The 18,597-nt window shown below is 38.5% G+C and overlaps 2 protein-coding genes across 2 annotated transcripts; both read left to right on the forward strand.

The window, feature by feature from the left end:
• Positions 1 to 3,523: 3,523 nt before the first annotated feature.
• LOC311493800 (deoxynucleoside triphosphate triphosphohydrolase SAMHD1-like) lies at positions 3,524 to 17,242 on the forward strand (the record flags this gene model as incomplete). Its single annotated transcript, XM_084552584.1, has 10 exons — positions 3,524 to 3,562; positions 3,767 to 3,927; positions 4,091 to 4,206; positions 5,193 to 5,266; positions 5,678 to 5,833; positions 5,921 to 6,021; positions 6,202 to 6,310; positions 6,399 to 6,490; positions 6,645 to 6,760; positions 16,945 to 17,242. The coding sequence occupies 10 exons, from the start codon at positions 3,524 to 3,526 to the stop codon at positions 17,124 to 17,126; spliced, it is 1,146 nt and encodes a 381-aa protein (XP_084408710.1). The 3' UTR covers positions 17,127 to 17,242.
• On the forward strand, positions 17,126 to 18,359 carry LOC311493802 (deoxynucleoside triphosphate triphosphohydrolase SAMHD1-like; the record flags this gene model as incomplete). The annotated part of the gene is made up of 5 exons (XM_084552586.1): positions 17,126 to 17,131; positions 17,224 to 17,567; positions 17,733 to 17,868; positions 17,957 to 18,048; positions 18,203 to 18,359. The coding sequence occupies 5 exons, from the start codon at positions 17,126 to 17,128 to the stop codon at positions 18,357 to 18,359; spliced, it is 735 nt and encodes a 244-aa protein (XP_084408712.1).
• Between the last annotated feature and the right edge of the window lie 238 nt (positions 18,360 to 18,597).

Here is an 18,597-nt window from a genome sequence, read left to right on the forward strand (position 1 = left end):
TGTATTTCCTACACCGTTCACCTGATTTGGATGTAAATACCCTCAAATTAAAGCTGAAAGTCTGCAGTTAAAGCACATCTTGTTCGTTTCATTTCAAATCCATTGTGAATTGTGTCGATGTTATGGACCTGACTGTAGATGAGATGTGTCCAGTTTTTGTTTCACCATGTATTCTAATCCCATAAACGTGTTTTGAAGGCCTTTCATTATACCTTTGACTTTGTGCTTGGACTCTTTGGGTCTCATACAAGAAGATATTATGTCCTAAATGTCTTTCCCAGCAACATGATGCTGTCGCCATGGTCCACAGTTTGGGCTACAGTATTTCCTTCTTTCTTTCTTTCTTTCTTTCTTTCTTTCATTTTAATTTAATCTCCAAGCTTGTTTTCCCAAGAGCATTCCATATTGAACTTGCAATGTGAGGAAGCTCACTGAGAATGAGGCATAGGACAGACCACATTTGGGCTTTAGATGATTCACAGTGGAGTTGATGGTTAACAATTGTGTTTTTTTAGATCAAATTATTTACAATTATCTATCTATTAGATTTGTTTCTAAACATTTGTGAAACGTTTATCCTCCACTGATCCGTGGGCAAAAGAAAAGTGCAGTCAGCTCTGCCAAAAGGGAGAACTACAAGTTAGGGGACACACACAAGTAATGAGCAGATGGTAAAGCTATCCTAAAAAAATTAGCAAGAACTAGAGAGGTCACTCATTCAAGGCCTGTGACAACATACTGTATGTGGCACATAGGCAGAAGAAAGAAGGTTTTTAAAACTTTTTTTTTTACGGATCCAGTTGTGGTACAATGCGAAAGTGGATTTTTCTCATCATCCTATTTTGACTCTATAAAGTTTCTAGCAGCATAAATACACAGTAATGCAAAGGACAAACTCAAACCCTTTGCTTCCATCAGACCAGTTTTACAGTCAGGATGGGTTAGTCATTGGCAACACACATGCCAATCAACCTCAATTAGCACTGCTCCCTGAAACAATCTGCAACACCTCTCTTCCTTCAGTTGAGCAAAACAAAGCCCCGCTATCAAAACATTTAACTTATCTTTATTTTTTTCATGTCATATCAGTATGACCAATATGTGTCTTTGTGTGAGTGAGTGCTGAAATGCCTTTACTTTTGTTTACATTGTGGGCATTATAAAATGAATCTTTAACTGCACATCTTTGTCTTTCAGCTGTCATCTTTTGCAGAAGGAGGACATTAACCTCAAGGACAACTCTTTTTTTGTTTTGATTGTCTACCTCGCTGAGGACAGCAACACTCTCATTTAGTAGTAGACCTTTAGCGATAACATGATGGCCAGGTAATTCAACTTAGGTCTCATCAGACTATAGAAGCTTCTTCATGATATCACTGAGAAGTACTATATATTAGTCTTCTATAAACATTACTTTTAGATACCATTTATAATCTTGGTCAATCCAATAATTTAAAAGCAGGTTGCCAACAGTAGCTACTGTTACCCCCAGGTTAAATTCAGCACATGCAATGCAGCTCAGAATTTTTTTACACTCTTCAGAATTTGCTACATTTCTGCATGAAAATTACTAAAATTATGAGTCCTAAAGGTAGACAAAGAAAACCCAATCAAATAAATTAAACAGAAAGATTATACTTGCGTATTGTTTATTCAGGAAAATGATCAGATGTTTCCACAATAGCTGCTAAACAATAAGTGTACTTAACAATAACTAACTTCGACAACAAACTTTCAGTAAGATATAAATGAGACCGCAACTATTTTCCTCTTTTGTAAAGTCTATTGTTAAAGAAGATGTCGACAGGGAAGGAAAATTTAAGAATGAGGAAGACTGCAGTATGAAATGAAAACAAACTGGTTCAGTTTAGTTTGATCAGGGAAGTTGAATGTGTCAGTGTGTTTTGAAGGACTTCCTTCCAACATTTTTTGGAAGGAAGTCCAAAAAAGTCCTATTTTTTCTAAAGTCAGTTGTCAAACTGGTATAGTGATCACTTAGAACAAGGTGTACTTTTATCAGTACTGAAGAGATGAAGTGTGTGTAGTTTTTATTTCACCAGGTATTCTGATCCCATAAAAGTGTTTTGAAGGCCTTCCTTTCTACGTCTGAGTTTGTGCTTGGACTCTTTGGGTCTCATACAAGAAGACATTATGTCCTAAATGTCTTTCATATTGTTATATGTGCATGATTCTCCAAACCTTCAGCTCTAAATTGTCTTGCAAATTGTTCATTTCATCCTAATCAATATTATATGCACATGATAACCGGCGATATATCCCCTAGATTTGTTACATAATTACCATATTCCAGTTCATTTGTGGACAAGTGTTGTTTACATGCATGTTGCTGTAAGCTGATCACTGCACATCATTATAAATATTACTCCCTCACTGAAGCTTCCTCTAACAGGCTGGTTGAATAGTACAAAGTGCTTCCTCTTCTCGTTTTGAAAGAATACAAACAACTCACTTTAGAGAGTGAGAGTGTGTTGAAATTGACTGAAGAGCAATCAATGTGCCCAACTAGAGTCCTATATTTATTTATTTTGTCCTTGTTTATTTTGGAACAACTTTAATGACTTTGTGTGAACAAGTTTGGAGGTTAAATAAAATCTGGATTCTGCCATGGAACACCAATACTGTATAAATCAATCTGTTATAAGATTTTAAAGAGACTTAATTAAGTGATAATTAAGATAATTAGAATAATTACCATTCTCTCCCCCTGAAAATGTAAACATACAAACATTTATTGAAGAACTGTTTCTGCTGTTTTTTCTACTTTGTCAAGGTCAGAAAAGACGTGTACTATTAATCTTATGTATGAAGTATGTGAAACATTTTCAGAATGAGGGCAGTGACCAATCTCATAGGTGTGGCCAATATATAAAAGACTGGTATTAAAACCCCAGGTAGCTGTCTGTGTTTTCTGTCCTGATCAGCTGTGTTAAACTGTGGGACAGAATATTATTCATCAGACTATCCTGAAATATCTTCTGAGCACTTCAGATCTACATGAGTGAGAGTCAGATTTGACATCTGACATATTCAAAACATCTATAAAACAAAGTCAATAGAGCTGCCTCCACATATTGGATTAGGGACTGAAGGGAACGTGGACATCCCTGCAAAAAGAAGAAGGACTTGAAGATTTATCCAGAGGTGAGTTTTCTGGTTCAGTATAGGTAATTAATAATTAAATAATTACATTTTTCAGCTAATATAAAGCCTACGTGTCTTAGTAAAAATACAAATACATTTCTATTAACTGAGTATTCTTAAGAAAAAATAAATAAAAATTAAAAACAAACCTTGCTAGCAATCTTCAAGATGCCAGTCTTTCTTATCTGGGTTCAATGGACACAGGGTCATTTCTAAAATCTAGCTACAACACCTATAAAATTATATAAAGAAACAAATATGTGCAAAGTCAGACCTTCTCAAAGAGCAATACTGCAGTGTGACAACAACAACCTGAATGTCTTTCCTCTCTCTTGTGTTCCTTCTTTTTTTAGGGATCATAATGGCAGCAGGAAAAGATGGCAATGATACACCAGGCAAGGTAATATGAGGTTATCGTGAATGAATCACAAAATCAAAGTTGTGCTTGTTTATTTTCTGTTGTCGAGTCCGTTCTCAGTCTACAACAAATGTAATGTTGAGACTGGGAAAAGTAATGACTCAGACAGTACAGTACTGTATTAGTGACAGCTGTGTGAAAACTGCACTGTGTGTCTTAGTTTGTCATTTTATTTTATTTCACCAGGTGTTTAATGATCCCATCCATGGCCATGTGGAGTTAGACGATCTTCTTGTCAAAATCATTGACACACCTCAGTTCCAGAGACTAATAAACATCAAGCAACTTGGAGGGGGCTATTTTGTTTACCCTGGAGCATCCCACAACCGCTTTGAACACTCCATCGGGTACGTCCTCATGGAGTCACACCAGCACACTGTCCAAATTAACGGAAAGACTGGTGTGTGACAAAGCACCAACTGAGGAAAATAAAACTAAAGTAAACAGACTGTTTAATTTAGTAGAGGTATAATCATGTTTACAATGTGTATGCTTTATTTGGTGACACAGGGTGGCATACTTAGCAGGAGAGCTTGCAAAAGCTCTGCAATCAAGGCAGACAGAACTCAACATAAATAAGAGAGACATCCTTTGTGTCCAGATTGCAGGTCTTTGTCATGACCTGGGTAAGTGATACACACCTCTCTACTTCTACATGAATTTGATTTTAAAGCGTTATTGTTGGGTGTGATTAAATGTGAAACACATAGTGAAGCTATTCACAGATTGTGAAACAACATGATTTTATAATAATAAAGTCTAATGTGTGATGTTTGTTTCCAATGTTCCCTGTAATTTTTCATGAGTCTGGGCATACACAAAAACTCCCTGTGCACTGTGGACCACTGTGAGCAACGTCAGACACTGTGGCCACACACCAGTATCACACCTGTCCAAAACCCGGGATCATAGCAAGTTACATAGTTTTGTTAAAAAAAAATCAATACAACAGTAATTTCCATTAGCTTACTTTTAATATAAGTGATTTGGCCCACTTTACATGAAAAAGACAAAAATCTTGTTGCTCATGAGCTGTTATATGTCAGTGTGAGGGTCTTGCTGTTGTCTGGGTGAGGGAGAGTCCTACTCTGGAAGAACATGTACACCTTTCAGAGATAAAATTTTGTTCACATTAAAACAGTGACATTTTGCTCAATGACATGTGTACCATAGCACAAACATGTGATACAGTGTAAATTCCTGTAACTCTTTATCTGTAAAATTTACAATTACATTTTTTTTATTGCGTTTCTACTAAATTATCTAGTAGTAACAGCATTTTTCAAAGATTTTCTTGTGTGCGGAGAACATGCGAGCAGTGCGCAATTGCGCAAGCGCGCAGCTTAGAGGGAACATTGTTTGTTTCTCTCAAACATGTGTAGCTTTTTTGTTTTTTTCTCAAAATAAATCTTTGTTACAATTGAATGGAAACTATTTAATTCCACTTTGTTTTTCTTTAAATTTCTGAGCATGGCCTATTGATGGGACTTCTGTTGTTTTTGTTGCACTGACATAAATAATGATGCAGAAATTTATTTTTTCTAATGTCCATAAAACAATTGATTTATTTGTGTATTAATTTACTTATTTATTATTTTTTCTCCATATCTAGGACACGGGCCCTTTTCTCACCTCTTTGATGGGATGTTCATTCCTGAAGCATGCAAAGAAGAAAAGAAATGGGAGGTTACTATTTCTGTTGTATTTGATGTTTGACTTAATAGCACAGAACAAAACTGCATCACAATATCTGTGTGATTGTATGTGTGTTTGTTTGATGAAATCTTGAAGGTTATCCTGATATTGTTAATTATTGCTCTAATGAAGCAATATCAATTCAACACAAAACCTTTCTGAATTTAGAATTTAAACATGAAAACCAATAATAGTCAAAATGAACAGAACAGATTTTAAAGAGAAATGAGGCTGTAGAAAAAGAAGTTTCTACATGTTGCACCTAAACTAACGTCGTGTGCATAACTCTTAATGTATTTGTACAATAGCACAGGTCAAGAGGTTAGAGATCTTCTACTGGAGCAGTGAGCTACTGTATTTTTATTTTTAATACATGACCATTTAACTTATCATACCTTGTAGCATGAGGATGCTTCCATAGAAATGTTTGACCATCTGGTGGACTCTAATGGTCTGTGGGAAGAGTCGGGGATAAAGAAATTGGTCTGTCCACATGACATAGACTTCATCAAGGAGATGATTAAAGGACCTCTGAACATTGCTACAGCTCATTGCGAGGTACTGTCACTACTAATACTGTGAAATCAATCAATATCATCTTTACTGTCAGTGTCTAACGCCACTATTTTGTTGTTGCCTCCACAGGCACCGTGTGAAGATCGTAAAAGGAACAAATCCTTCCTCTATGAAATTGTGTCAAACAAGAGAAACGGCATTGATGTGGACAAGTTTGACTACTTTGCCAGGTGGAGATGCTTTACAACAATTCACTTTGTGGTGTATAGTGAGGAGCTACTGTGTATTTCTTCCCATAAATAATTACAATACTGTCCTGACTAGTTTTAATTTCTGCTGCATTCTGACAGTCTGAAGAGTTTAACATCATATATACAGTATATTTCTACTCATGTATCTTCTCACCTCAGGGACTGCCACCACCTGGGCATCCAGAACAACTTTGACCATTGGCGCTTCATAAAGTTTGCCAGGGTGTGTGAGGTGCAGGGGGAAAAGCAAATCTGCTCCAGAGACAAGGTGTCTCCTCCTGATTTTTAGCTTCTTTAAAACAACAATTAATTAACCTGATTATCTGTGACTAAACTATACACATTACTCTCAACAGGAGGTGGACAATCTGTATAACATGTTCCATACAAGGAACTACCTTCACAGAAGAGCCTACCAGCACAGAGTAACCAAGAGTATAGAGATTATGTGAGTACCTACCCCTCCCATGCTGGTACTCTATAGCTATTATCATGGTCTACTACCTGCTGTAGCTTATTCAATTTGCTTCATAATTCTCTCTATTCTATTGGATGCAGCAAAATGTTCCAGAAATTCATTATTTGTTGGTTTTCTTTATCAGGATCAAAGATGCCTTCATAAAAGCAGATGATCACATCCAGATTCAAGGTTCAGATGGGCAGATGTTCAGTCTTTCTACGGCCAAAAATAACATGGAGGCCTACAGCAAGCTGACAGGTCAGTGGATGCCATCTCTTGCATGTTTAAAATATACTACATGTTTTAAAAACATCCTCTCTGTCTTCAATGTTACATCCCATACTGTATTTGCTTTGTTCACATTATATAAAATCATTTCCCAATTTTCTTAATTATTTTAAGCATTATCAGTGCTAGATGACTCAGTTATTAATCACCCAGAGATCCACTACTGAGGTGCTGAAGTTGACGTCACAGTCTATAACATCTAAATGTCAGCATGAACACAACAACAACTATCAGACATTTCAACATGAATCCATTTGACTCCTGAGCTTTGAATAGTTCTTATTGGTTTTTTTTGGGGTTTTTTTTTACACTGTATGTTACCACTTTTAACAAATTTGGCTGGGTTTGTTGGACTCCTTAAATCCAGTAAAGAGCAGGACAAAGTCTCAAACATCAGGGGCAATCAGAGGAATAGACTTTTAGGGGGTCTCAGCCCCCGATCAGAATGTCACACATACAGTGCCTTGCAATTAAGACAGTAATACCACAATAATACATAATAAATTATGTTTAGCTGCTTGGAAAGTAGTCACACATTACAGTGTTACTTTGAATGATCACAGATTTCAGTACACCTGTTTTAGAAGAAAAGAGAAGAATTTCCCCCAGTACTGTAAGTTAAAGACCAATTTGCAGCAACACAGATTTGGGGAGAAAGTGCACAACATTTATTCAATCACTTAACAACACGGGCACAGTCCACCAAATTATCAGGAGATTAAAATAGAATTAATCATTCATTAGACATTGCTTTTTCTCTCCTTTTGCTATCTACATCCTGCTTTCTCTCCTTCTCTTCCACTCTATACTGATCTCTTACTTTGTATGCTGCCATCCAGAAGGCAAACATAACAACCAAAAAGAATTTAATTCACAATAAAATGTATCAATTGTTCCAAATCAATTTATAACAACCATTACTGGCTTATGCTTATCCATGAGATAAGAAACCTTTTGAGCTTGCCATCTCTCATAATATTGGGCTGCAGCTAGTCACCGACAAAACAGGGCATGACAAGAGTAACTTTGACCTTTTCTCACCGCCAATCCAATATGACTGTTTTTGTTTCGCTAGAAACACAAGTGTATTCATGTATGGATACAATGTACAATACAATGTACGGAGTCAGTCATTGTTGTTGTCATGCAGAAGTTCGAGTAAAGTAATTTGTCGTCTTAGTTTTTGAACTAACAATGGTAGCAGAGGATGGTAGCTGGTAATTATAAAGTTCCGCCAGCGTTTGATGAGAAGAAATCTTACGAAAGCTGGAAAAATGAGGTCTGGATCTGGAGATTGGTTACTGACTTGGATAAGAAAAAGCAGGTCTTGGTGGTTGCCTTGTCACTAATGGGAAGAGCGAGGGACAGCACGCTGGAAATCGCCGCAGTGGATTTAAACAAAGATGATAGAATGACTACACTTCTGATGAAAATGGGCTCTGTGTTTTTGAAAGAGGAAAAGGACCGCCAATACGAGGCATACACAGAGTTTGACCGGATAACGAAAGACAATGGCGTTTCGATGGTAGATTACATTGTCGAGTTTGAGCAGAGGTACAACAGAATTCGCCAGTTCAAAATGGAGCTTCCAGACGTGGTGTTAGCATTCAAGCTGCTAGACACTGCGGGACTTAATGTTAAAGACAGTTGGCGTTTGCAGCTTGTCCAAGCCTCACGTTTGACAACATGAAGGCCGCCTTGAAGAGGATATTTGGCGATACTACGCCAAAGGGGCGCCGATGCACTGCAGGTGAGTGGAGATGCTACTGACGCTGCCTACTGCACAAAGTTTACCGGCAGGAAAGAAAATAGGTCAAATCTGCAACATCAAACAGCTGGTCAAGGTACCAATCCGCTTGACAGATACTTTAGGAGAGCGAGATGTGCAGTCTGCCTAAGCATATATCACTGGGCAAAGGACTGCCCCCACAAAAATGAACATGCTAAACTAACAGAAGATGAAAGACAAACAGAGCTTGAGGAATGCAACATTACTTTTTTCATGGTGAAGTCTTTGGGATCTGCTGTGATTGACACAGCTTGCACCAGAACAGTGTGTGGCGAAAAATGGCTTGATCGTTATGTCAGTCAACTAACACAGAATCAGAGTCAGAATCAGAAAATACTTTATTGCCAAGCATGTTTGTACATACAAGGAATTTGCTTTGGTGTTGTTACGCATAAAATAAAATAAAATAAGATAAATTAAAATATAGAAACTATAGAACTATAGAAGGATGGTTTACTGAAAATGAAGGACATAAAAAGTGCAAGACCATTCAAGTTTGGCGATGGGAGAATTGTCCATTCCACAAAGAAAGTGAAAATCCCAGCTGTGATAGCACAGACTAAATGTCAAATTGAGACAGAAGTTGTCCCAGCCAATATCCCTTTGCTTTTAAGCAAAACTTCACGGAAAAGAGCAGGTGCAGTTTTGGACATTGAGAATGACAAAGCCATACTCCAGATGGAGGTGACGTCCAAAATGAAGATGGCAACCTCATTGTGACAGAGTATGAAAAAACAGGAAAAACTGAAAAATTCTATTGAAACATCACAAGGCAACACAGTCTCATCCCTAGTCGTCACATATTGACGCTTGGTCACTGACCCCTGTCGTCAACATTTGAAGCAGAAGGTACCCCCATTGCGTCGCTCTTGGACGACTAGGGCCGCCCATAGACCTGAATGTAAATCCCTCATCGTTGCTTTTCAACGCATAGGGCTGTCCAATAGACTTGAATGTAAAACCCTCACCGTCGCATTCTGACGCTGGGGATCGTAGCCTAATAAGCAGGCTAAAAGCTGTTTTGATTCCCGCTCTATAGCTGTTAATACGTCACTTTATTAAGTTTTAATATTTTTCATGCTAGAAAGTAACAGTGCAGATCCCCAATATGTGATCAGTTTATCCAAATTACGCCTGGTTGGAAGTTTGCTCCGATGTTCTCGGAGAAGTGAAGCGCCACCTGCGGAACCAGGCGCAGCGAGTCATCTCAGAGACGAACGGCCGGCCTCCTAAGGTGATCCGCCGGTCAACCTCCGTCGTCATCCCGGGGTAGAAAACGAGCTTATTAGTGTAAAAATACTACCCATACCCTCAAAGTGAATGCTAGTAATGCCGTGTTACTCAATGCATTCGTTAAACCTGGTGCATTTTGATCAGTATTATTAAAAGAAGGCTTATGAGATCGGCAGTAAGTCTAGTGACGTAGTTGGACTCATTCCAATCCTGTCTATAGCTGTCCGCCGTGAATTGGCTGCGTTCGGTTTCTGCCGCTCAACCAAGCTACAGCAAAGCTTCATAATATTTTCAAATAAACGACTCAAATGCAGTGTTGTAACAACTATAATCACTGCCGTTACAAGTTCGGCTGTAGTAAATATTTCATGTGTTCAGCAGATAAACCAATCCAAACCCTGCCTACTGAAGCGGGAGAACCAAACTGCAATGCTGTTTGGCGTAAATCTATATTGCGCGGTTCTAAACACATCCTAAATAAACTCTCTTTACTTTTTCTTTACATATATCGACTTAAAGCAACGTCATCGCTAGTTCGGCAATACTAGATATTCGATGTAATCAGTATATATATCTTTTTACAACCATATTTTAACATATATGTTTGAAAACTGAAAAAACTACAAATATCACGTGACTTGGTATCAAGCTATATGTCGCAGCTCAAGGGATTTGTAGTTTCTACCACGATTAGTGATTTCCTTGAATAGGAGGTTATAAATAATAAAATGAATACATAGCCGGGGGTTTAAGGGTGTGGGAAACACATTTCTTACCAGAATTTAAGAATATAATTGTCAAGTGGGTGAAAAGATACCATTTTGGATAGCACTCCCACTTTCTGTCTATATCCACTAGGTATAGTCACACAGGCACAAAAGGCAGAGTTCATAAGCTTTCTACAGCACTTTGTCCCATGTCTATAGCCCCTTTTGATACAGAATTACTTTAGCCTTGAGCCTTCAAAAATTCTCAGAAGTCAGGGTTCAAAGGTCAATAGTTCAAAGAAGGAGTCAGTTACAACCCCTAAACTAACATATGTTATTCCCCACGTTGAGACCTTTCCAACAATATCTTTATTATAGTCGTACAACAAAGTATGGATTTTCACATTTCATGAACACAGCTGTGCACAGGCTTAGATTCAGAGAGCCTTTTGAGGGCTCAGCCCATGATATAAGTATTTTTTTTTTAACAATGAGAAAAAATCATGTAAGGTAATCATATCTGACAGATTTACAACTGAATTCGTAATTTATATTGTATCTGCTCATTTGTTTTTGCAAATTAATTCCACCAGACATTTTGAACCTGTGTGTAAACTAACATCACAACAGCTATTTGTCAAGGGACTTTGAGTAAATCAGTTACACATACCGTTGTTATGATGTCCAATAGGTCATTTCTGACATCTGTGTGTTTCAATGAAAAAACAGCATCTCAACAAAACACTAATGAGGATATGCGACAGGGGGCATTCCTTGATTTCAGGATATTGTAACTTCTATCATCACCTATAGTGTAATTGCTGGTTCACGGCTTATGCCTTTAACAATAAATGTTAATCAAAACTAAATCAATTCTGAGTAATTAACAAGCAATATAAGCACAAAAATTCAGCCATGGGTAAGAATGTACTTCTCGATGACATGGGCTTGTCTTTTATGCTGGCTAAGCTACTGTAATGGGTGTGATTGGATGAAGTTGTCTGTTAACCCCTCACCCTTTTTAGTGAAAACAAACCTATTCAGGCTGCTAATTTATAAACTGTAAACAATCGTGAAACTGAACTGAATGGAAATGAATACAGACAGAGACAGGTGGCAGGTATTTTATTTTAAAACATTACCAGACATTAACATTTATCATTTACGTAGCCAGGGTGGTTAGCACTGAAGCCTCACAGCGAGAAGGTCACCGGTTCGAATCCATGGGCCGACTGGTTCCTTTCTGTGTGGAGTTTGAATGTTCTCCCTGTGTCTGCGTGGGTTCTCTCCGGGTTCTCCCGCCGTCCAAAGACATGCTGGTTAGGTTCATTGGTGATTCTAATTGGTCATAGGTGTGCACGTGAGTGTGAATGGTTGTCTGTCTCTCTATGTTAGCCCTGCGATAGACTGGTGACCTGTCCAGGGTGTACCCCGCCTCTCGCCCGATGACAGCTGGGATAGGCTCCAGCAGACCCTGCGACCCTTAACAGGAATAAGCGGGTATAGAAGATGAATGAATGAAATAATTCATGTAGCCTGTCTCCTCAAAGATCAAGCAAAACAGATCATAAAGCAAATATATCAAAGAATATATAATACCTGTCAGTCTCCATAACTGGCATACAACACAGCAACAATAACAAAATCAATATGACACAGTAACAGTCTATTTCAGGATGTTACCTTTGAATGTTGTCTTTTGGCTCCCAGGAGTTTTTCCACTTTGTCCCACTGCAAGACAGACAGATAGACAGCATTAAGTATTACTGTTAAATTGCTTTAAGATTATTGGAAAATGTACAACGACACATTCCTCAGGTATGCAGATATTTTGTAATCATAATACCTGGCTATGTATGCAATAGCCTGTATTTGAAGATGACGCGATAAATTAGTGTAGCCAAGTTAGATAAAAAGGTGCATTATGTAACACAGTATGCATGTAGTACACAATCTAGTATGTACATTGTGTACTACTTCACACTTTTAAATGATCCAATGATCACTCTGACCTGTCATGAGGGCCTCAGGTTCTCAGGGACCATGCCTGATTTCAGACATAGGGCAGTTATATATTAATATATTACTTAACTACTTCAACACACGCTTTGTCTTCGGAACAATAGATACTGTGATTGGTAAATTAAGTATGTAAAGTATGATAATAGCATTTGAAAAGCGGCTTACAGGCACCAATGGACACCTGTCTTATCTGTCTGTCCTTTTCCATTCCAGGTTTTCACTTTTTAAACAACTTTATTTAGCTTTAGCAACATGGTTACAAACATGATATTCACCTGTGCATGTCCTGACGTCTTCTAAAAGTCATATTTACGTAACTGTTATCATGCTAGCGAGCTAGCTAGCTACCTTTAAAAAAATAACTTTTGGCTAGTTGTTTTAATTTAACGATAGCTCTTATAACGTTAATTATCCCCCGTAGTAATTCTAGATAGTATACTAGAAGGCGAATCAACATTGAAACGAGCTGACAACATGTTATATTGTTCTCAAATGTTAATTAAACACATTTGCTGTACTTACCTTAATTCGTCCAACTATGACATACCGATGTAGTGGATTAATCCCCGCAATCCGCAATACTCCCCTGGTAGGAGCGCTAGTGCAAGAAACTGCAAAATACACATTTGTAACACAAAATCAATCGCCAAAAAACAATGCGAATGCATTCTATTGCAAGTCTATTGGACAGCTTTATGCGTTGAAAAGCAACGATGAGGGATTTACATTCAGGTCTATGGGCGGCCCTAGTCGTCCAAGAGCGACGCAATGGGGGTACCTTCTGCTTCAAATGTTGGCGACAGGGGTCAGTGACCAAGCGTCAATATGTGACGATGAGGGGATGAGACTGGGTTGCACAAGCAGTTTGGACATGCCTCAGTTGACAGACTGCAAAAACTACTGACCTGCTCAGGTAATGCTGATGAGTTCACCAAAATCCTGAAGGATATTGTAAAGAACTGTGAGACATGCATCCGATACAGTAAGCTAAAGCAAAAGCCAGCAGTAGGTTTACCCATGGCCTCAACCTACAATGAAACTGTAGCTATGGACTTACATGAACCGGAGCCAGGAGTGTGGTATCCTTGACCACTTCAAATGATTCAGTGCAGGAAGCATTATTACCACCAATAAACCCAAGGAGATAGTGAAGCACTTCATTCACTGCTGGATAAGTGTTCATGGTCCAATGTGCATGGCTACAGTAGAGATGTTATGCTCGAACCAGACGCTTGAAACAGTGTCGAGCTTTCAAAGCAGAAGTATCGCGACAAGATGTTTCGATGCCTCGCCTTATCATTTGGAAAATCACGTGACTCCCCAAATGAAGCTTGATTACGTCACACTGATATCAGCCGTCATCAGCGATGTGTCACTCCAGTTTTGAATGCAGGGCGGGATTGTCAAACTCACAATGCTTATAAATGGGTACAATTCCTCAGATGGTTGTGGGTTTTTGAGAGGAGCAGAATTTTACATATGTTACGTAGTTTCATTGATTTAGAACGAGGGGGAGTGAAGTTTAAGACTAGTATAACATTAGATTAACTTGCTTACTCACATTGGCACATAGGCATTCACACACTATACACTGATTTACATACCTATATACATACATATAAGCGGAACAGACTAAAGCCTAACTCAGCTGAAATTATCTTGTTTTTAAATAAAAATCTCTGAACCACCCAAATCCCCTTACCAGTTTCACAGGCATTTTGTACAACTTCACCTTCCCTGGATGCACAAGCATTTCACTTATTTTGTACATATATTTTTGTACTTCTATCAATCTTGAAAAAGCATATATCTAAAACATACAGTATTATATGATGGCAAGCTCGTACAAGTATATTATTTTCTATAAAAGAAAAAAAACAAGCATTTCAAGATGCATATACTGTAGGTCCTTTATTGTTAAGCAAACACGACTTTCTGTTTCACAACCCTTTGTTTCATGGGAATGCTATGTATAATTTTAACCAGCAGATGTCGCCACATTTAATTGTATCAAATGCTTCGAAACACCTAAAACACACTGGCAGAATCCTCAGCTGGGAAGGAAAGGCCACTGCAACATACAAAAACTTGTACAATTTACAGTACACAGAGCCTAAGGAAACTGCTGGCACAACTGCATCAGTGGACTTCGGACAAGTAGACAATCTTCAACTGGGTCCATCTGAGCATGCTAAGTTATGTCCAAAAAATATTCACGAAGCAGTCTCTGTCCTTACTTCAGCTATGGTTCCTGTAGATGAGTGGCTTTATAAATCTTGGCTGCCACTAAACACAACTAAAACTGTTTGTATGATGTTCACAAAGCAACCATTGGACATCAAACATACAGGTGTATAAATTGTTTCCAAATTCAAGTACCTTGGTGTGACTCTTGATTCCACATTATGTTTCAAGAGCCACATTAAAAGAATATAGTGAAATTCAATTTGAAAAATTCTAAACAAATACGACCTTTTTGCTGCTAGAATGTTTTTACACTCAACAATCCTGTCAGACATTGAATATTGTATGACATGTTGGTCACCTTCAGGTGTAAATACATGCAAAATCATTGAATCACTCACACATAAAAAATCTTTAAAGATCTTTGATAGAAAACCAATGTCATTTCACATTTGTAACATCTGTTTGTAACAAAAAGCACAACATACTGAGCCTTGAGAATTTTAAAAATCTTAAATTTGCTTGTTTGATGTACAAGGTGTTACATGGACTTGCCCCACCTCCCATGTTTGACTTTCTTAACCCTTGTGCTACCCTCTTGCATAATCTCTATCTGTCTGTCCATTCACTTGGGGTCCCAGAGACCCCAAAGGTAGCACGAGGGTTAAAAAAAGGGCTCACAGCGGTCTCAGGACCAGGGCGTCCTCTAGAGGAGACTGTGAGGTGCCACAAAGAAAAACAGCCTTTGGACAAAATGTTCTTACTGTAAAGGCCAGTAAGATCTGGAACAGTCTTCCACTCTCCATAAGGGAGTGTCCCACATTACAAACCTTCAAAACTCAATTCAAGCAGTGGTTGAAAGCAAACCAGTCTTGTAACCATTGACTTATTTTCTTAGTAATGTCCTGTCTTGTGGCGTGCTCTTTTGTGATCTATTGTCGGTGTCTTATCATGTTTTTGTGTTACCTGCCTGGGGACTGCGGATGCAAATTAGCATTGTTGCTAAAATCCGGCATATTTACGTCTATTGCTGTCTGAATAGATCAGTTCATTAATGTGCACTGTCCCTGTGTGAATGATGATGCCTTCATGCATGCCAAACATGGTGAACTCAGCAACTGGAAACAGAACAATGTGTTTTAAGAGGTGAAAGATGAAAGTCAGAAATGCATCTCTACAAGGTGGGTGTGCACACTCAAGGAGACACCAGGTGGTGTTGTACCTAAAGCCAGACTAGTTGCAAGAGGTTTTGAGGAAATGAACAGAGGAGCTCCCAAAAGACTCACCTACACTAGTCACCGAATATGATATGCTTAAATCAAGGATTGGCCAAATATTGTGGGTGGCGAGGCAGAGCAGACCCGACATAATGTGTGACATATCTATCCTGGCGTCCAGTACAAAGCACTCCAATGTTCAGACTCTGCACTGTGCAAATAAACTGATGAGAGAACTGAAGTCGGAGGAAGTGACTTTGAGGTTTCAGACAGCTCCCTAAAGCTGGTGGTGTTCAGTGATTCATCCATGGGAAATCTTCAGATGGAGGCACTCAAGGTGGGCTGCTTGGAGAGGTTGGAAGATTCTCGCCTATAAGCTGGCAGTCGAAGAGGATCAGGAGAGTTGTTCGAAGCACTTTAGCTGGAGAGACTTTGGCACTTGGAACGGCATTGACAGTGCAGTCTTCTTAGCTACACTATACTCAGAGCTCACCAGGCCGGAGCCAGTCGTTCTTGTTGTCGTGCAGAATTTCGAGTAAAGTCATGAAAACGTACAGTTGTCGTCGTAGTTATTGAACACTAGCTTCCATCATCTAACGTTTTTGACACGATTTAGAGAACTAATATGTAAATATGAGAATGTAAATGCACTGTCTGTCCTGACACCAAGAACACGGCATTCTACTGGTTTATGTTTGAAGTTGTCAAGATTATTATTATTATTATTATTACTACTACTACTATTTTTTTTTCTTAATAATCATTTAGTAGTGCAAAGACTAAATTTAGGGGTGCTTGAGGCCTACAGAGTCACCAATGATAAGTGGTATACTGCTTACTGCCTTGATTGGAAAAAACAATGTTTGGTGGAGAGTGTTAAAAATGGTAAATGAGGAATAGGAGCAACAACTGTTTCAAATGCTTCCATTGTAAAATAGATTGTAAGAAGTTGTGGTAAGTGATTCAGTTTGAACTCCCGCTTCATTTCTGTTTGCTCTGCAGATCACTTGTTCGAAGACATACTCTACTCTGACTCAAAAGATCAAAAAGAGGCAGAAGATCTGAGGGAGGCAAGAGAGATTCTTAAGAGGATCGTCTCTCGAAAACTGTACAAGTTTGTGGGTGAAGCCAAGGTGTGTAGAGAGGTGTTCATATTCATTTTAACACGCTTGACTTGTGTATGATGTCGGTAAAACATTTTAAAATTGTAGGGTCTAATGTACAACTGTCTCACTGGTAAAATGCAGTCATTTGTATGACAACACAAGTGTTTTCTAATAGTTTTCACAGATATCTCTGTACCCAGTGAAGGGATGTAAAAATGACAATGGAAAGGCAGCCAGCTTAATAGATTATTGTGTTATACTATTCAGAGACAACTGTGGTGTATCAGTACAACAGCTGGCTCCAGACACTCTGCTAGGTGACTGCTGTAGGAACCTGTGGTCCTCTCAATTCTTCCCCTCTCTGGAATTTAAATTTACGGAGTTGTCTAACGCCACTATTCTGCTGTTGCCTCCACAGTGGCAATATAAAGGTCGTGAAGAGAACAAATCCTTCCTCTATGAAATTGTGTCAAACAAGAGAAACGGCATTGATGTGGACAAGTTTGACTACTTTGCCAGGTGGAGATGCTTTAGAACAATTCACTTTGTGGTGTATAGTGAGGAGCTACTGTGTATTGCTTCCCATAAATAATTACAACACTGTCCTGACAAGTTTTAGTTTCTGCTGCATTCTAACATCATACATATAGCATATTTTTGTACTCATGTATCTTCTCACCTCAGGGACTGCCACCACCTGGGCATCCAGAACGACTTTGACCATTGGCGTTTCATTAAGTTTGCCAGGGTGTGTGATGTGCAAATTTCCCCCAGAGACAAGGAGAAGAAAATCGTGAAACAAATCTGCTCCAGAGACAAGGTGTCTACACCTGATTTTTATTTTCTTTGAAACAACAATTAATTAACCTGATTATCTGTGACTAAACTATACTCAATACTCTCAACAGGAGGTGGACAATCTGTATAACATGTTCCATACAAGGAACTACCTCCACAGAAGAGCCTACCAGCACAGAGTAAAAGTGAATATAGAGATTATGTGAGTACCTACCACTCCCCTGCTGGTACTCTACAGCTATTATCATGGTCTACTACCTGCTGTAGCTTATTTAATTTGCTTCATGATTCTCTCTATTCTATCGGATGCAGCAAAATGTTCCGGAAAGTTATTATTTGTTGGGTCTGTTCATCAGGATCAAAGATGCCTTCATAAAAGCAGATGATCACATCCAGATTCAAGGTTCAGATAAGAAGTACAAACTTTCTGAAGCCAAGAAAGACATGGAGGCCTACAGCAAGCTGACAGGTCAGTGGATGCCATCTCTTGCATGTTTAAAATACACTACATGATTTAAAAACATCCTCTCTGTCTTCAATGTTATATCCCATACTATGTTTGCTTTGTTCACATAGATACATACATACTAATAGAGATTTATTTATATTTCACAATTTTCCGAATTATTTTAAGCATTATCAGTGCTAGATGACTCAGTTATTAATCACCCAGAGATCCACTACTGAGGTGCTGAAGTTGACGTCACAGTCTATAACATCTAAATGTCGGCATGAGCACCACAACAGCTAT

The sequence above is a fragment of the Chelon labrosus genome, assembly GCF_963514085.1.
Source record: "Chelon labrosus genome assembly, chromosome: 10".
NCBI classification, from domain to species: Eukaryota; Metazoa; Chordata; class Actinopteri; order Mugiliformes; family Mugilidae; genus Chelon; species Chelon labrosus.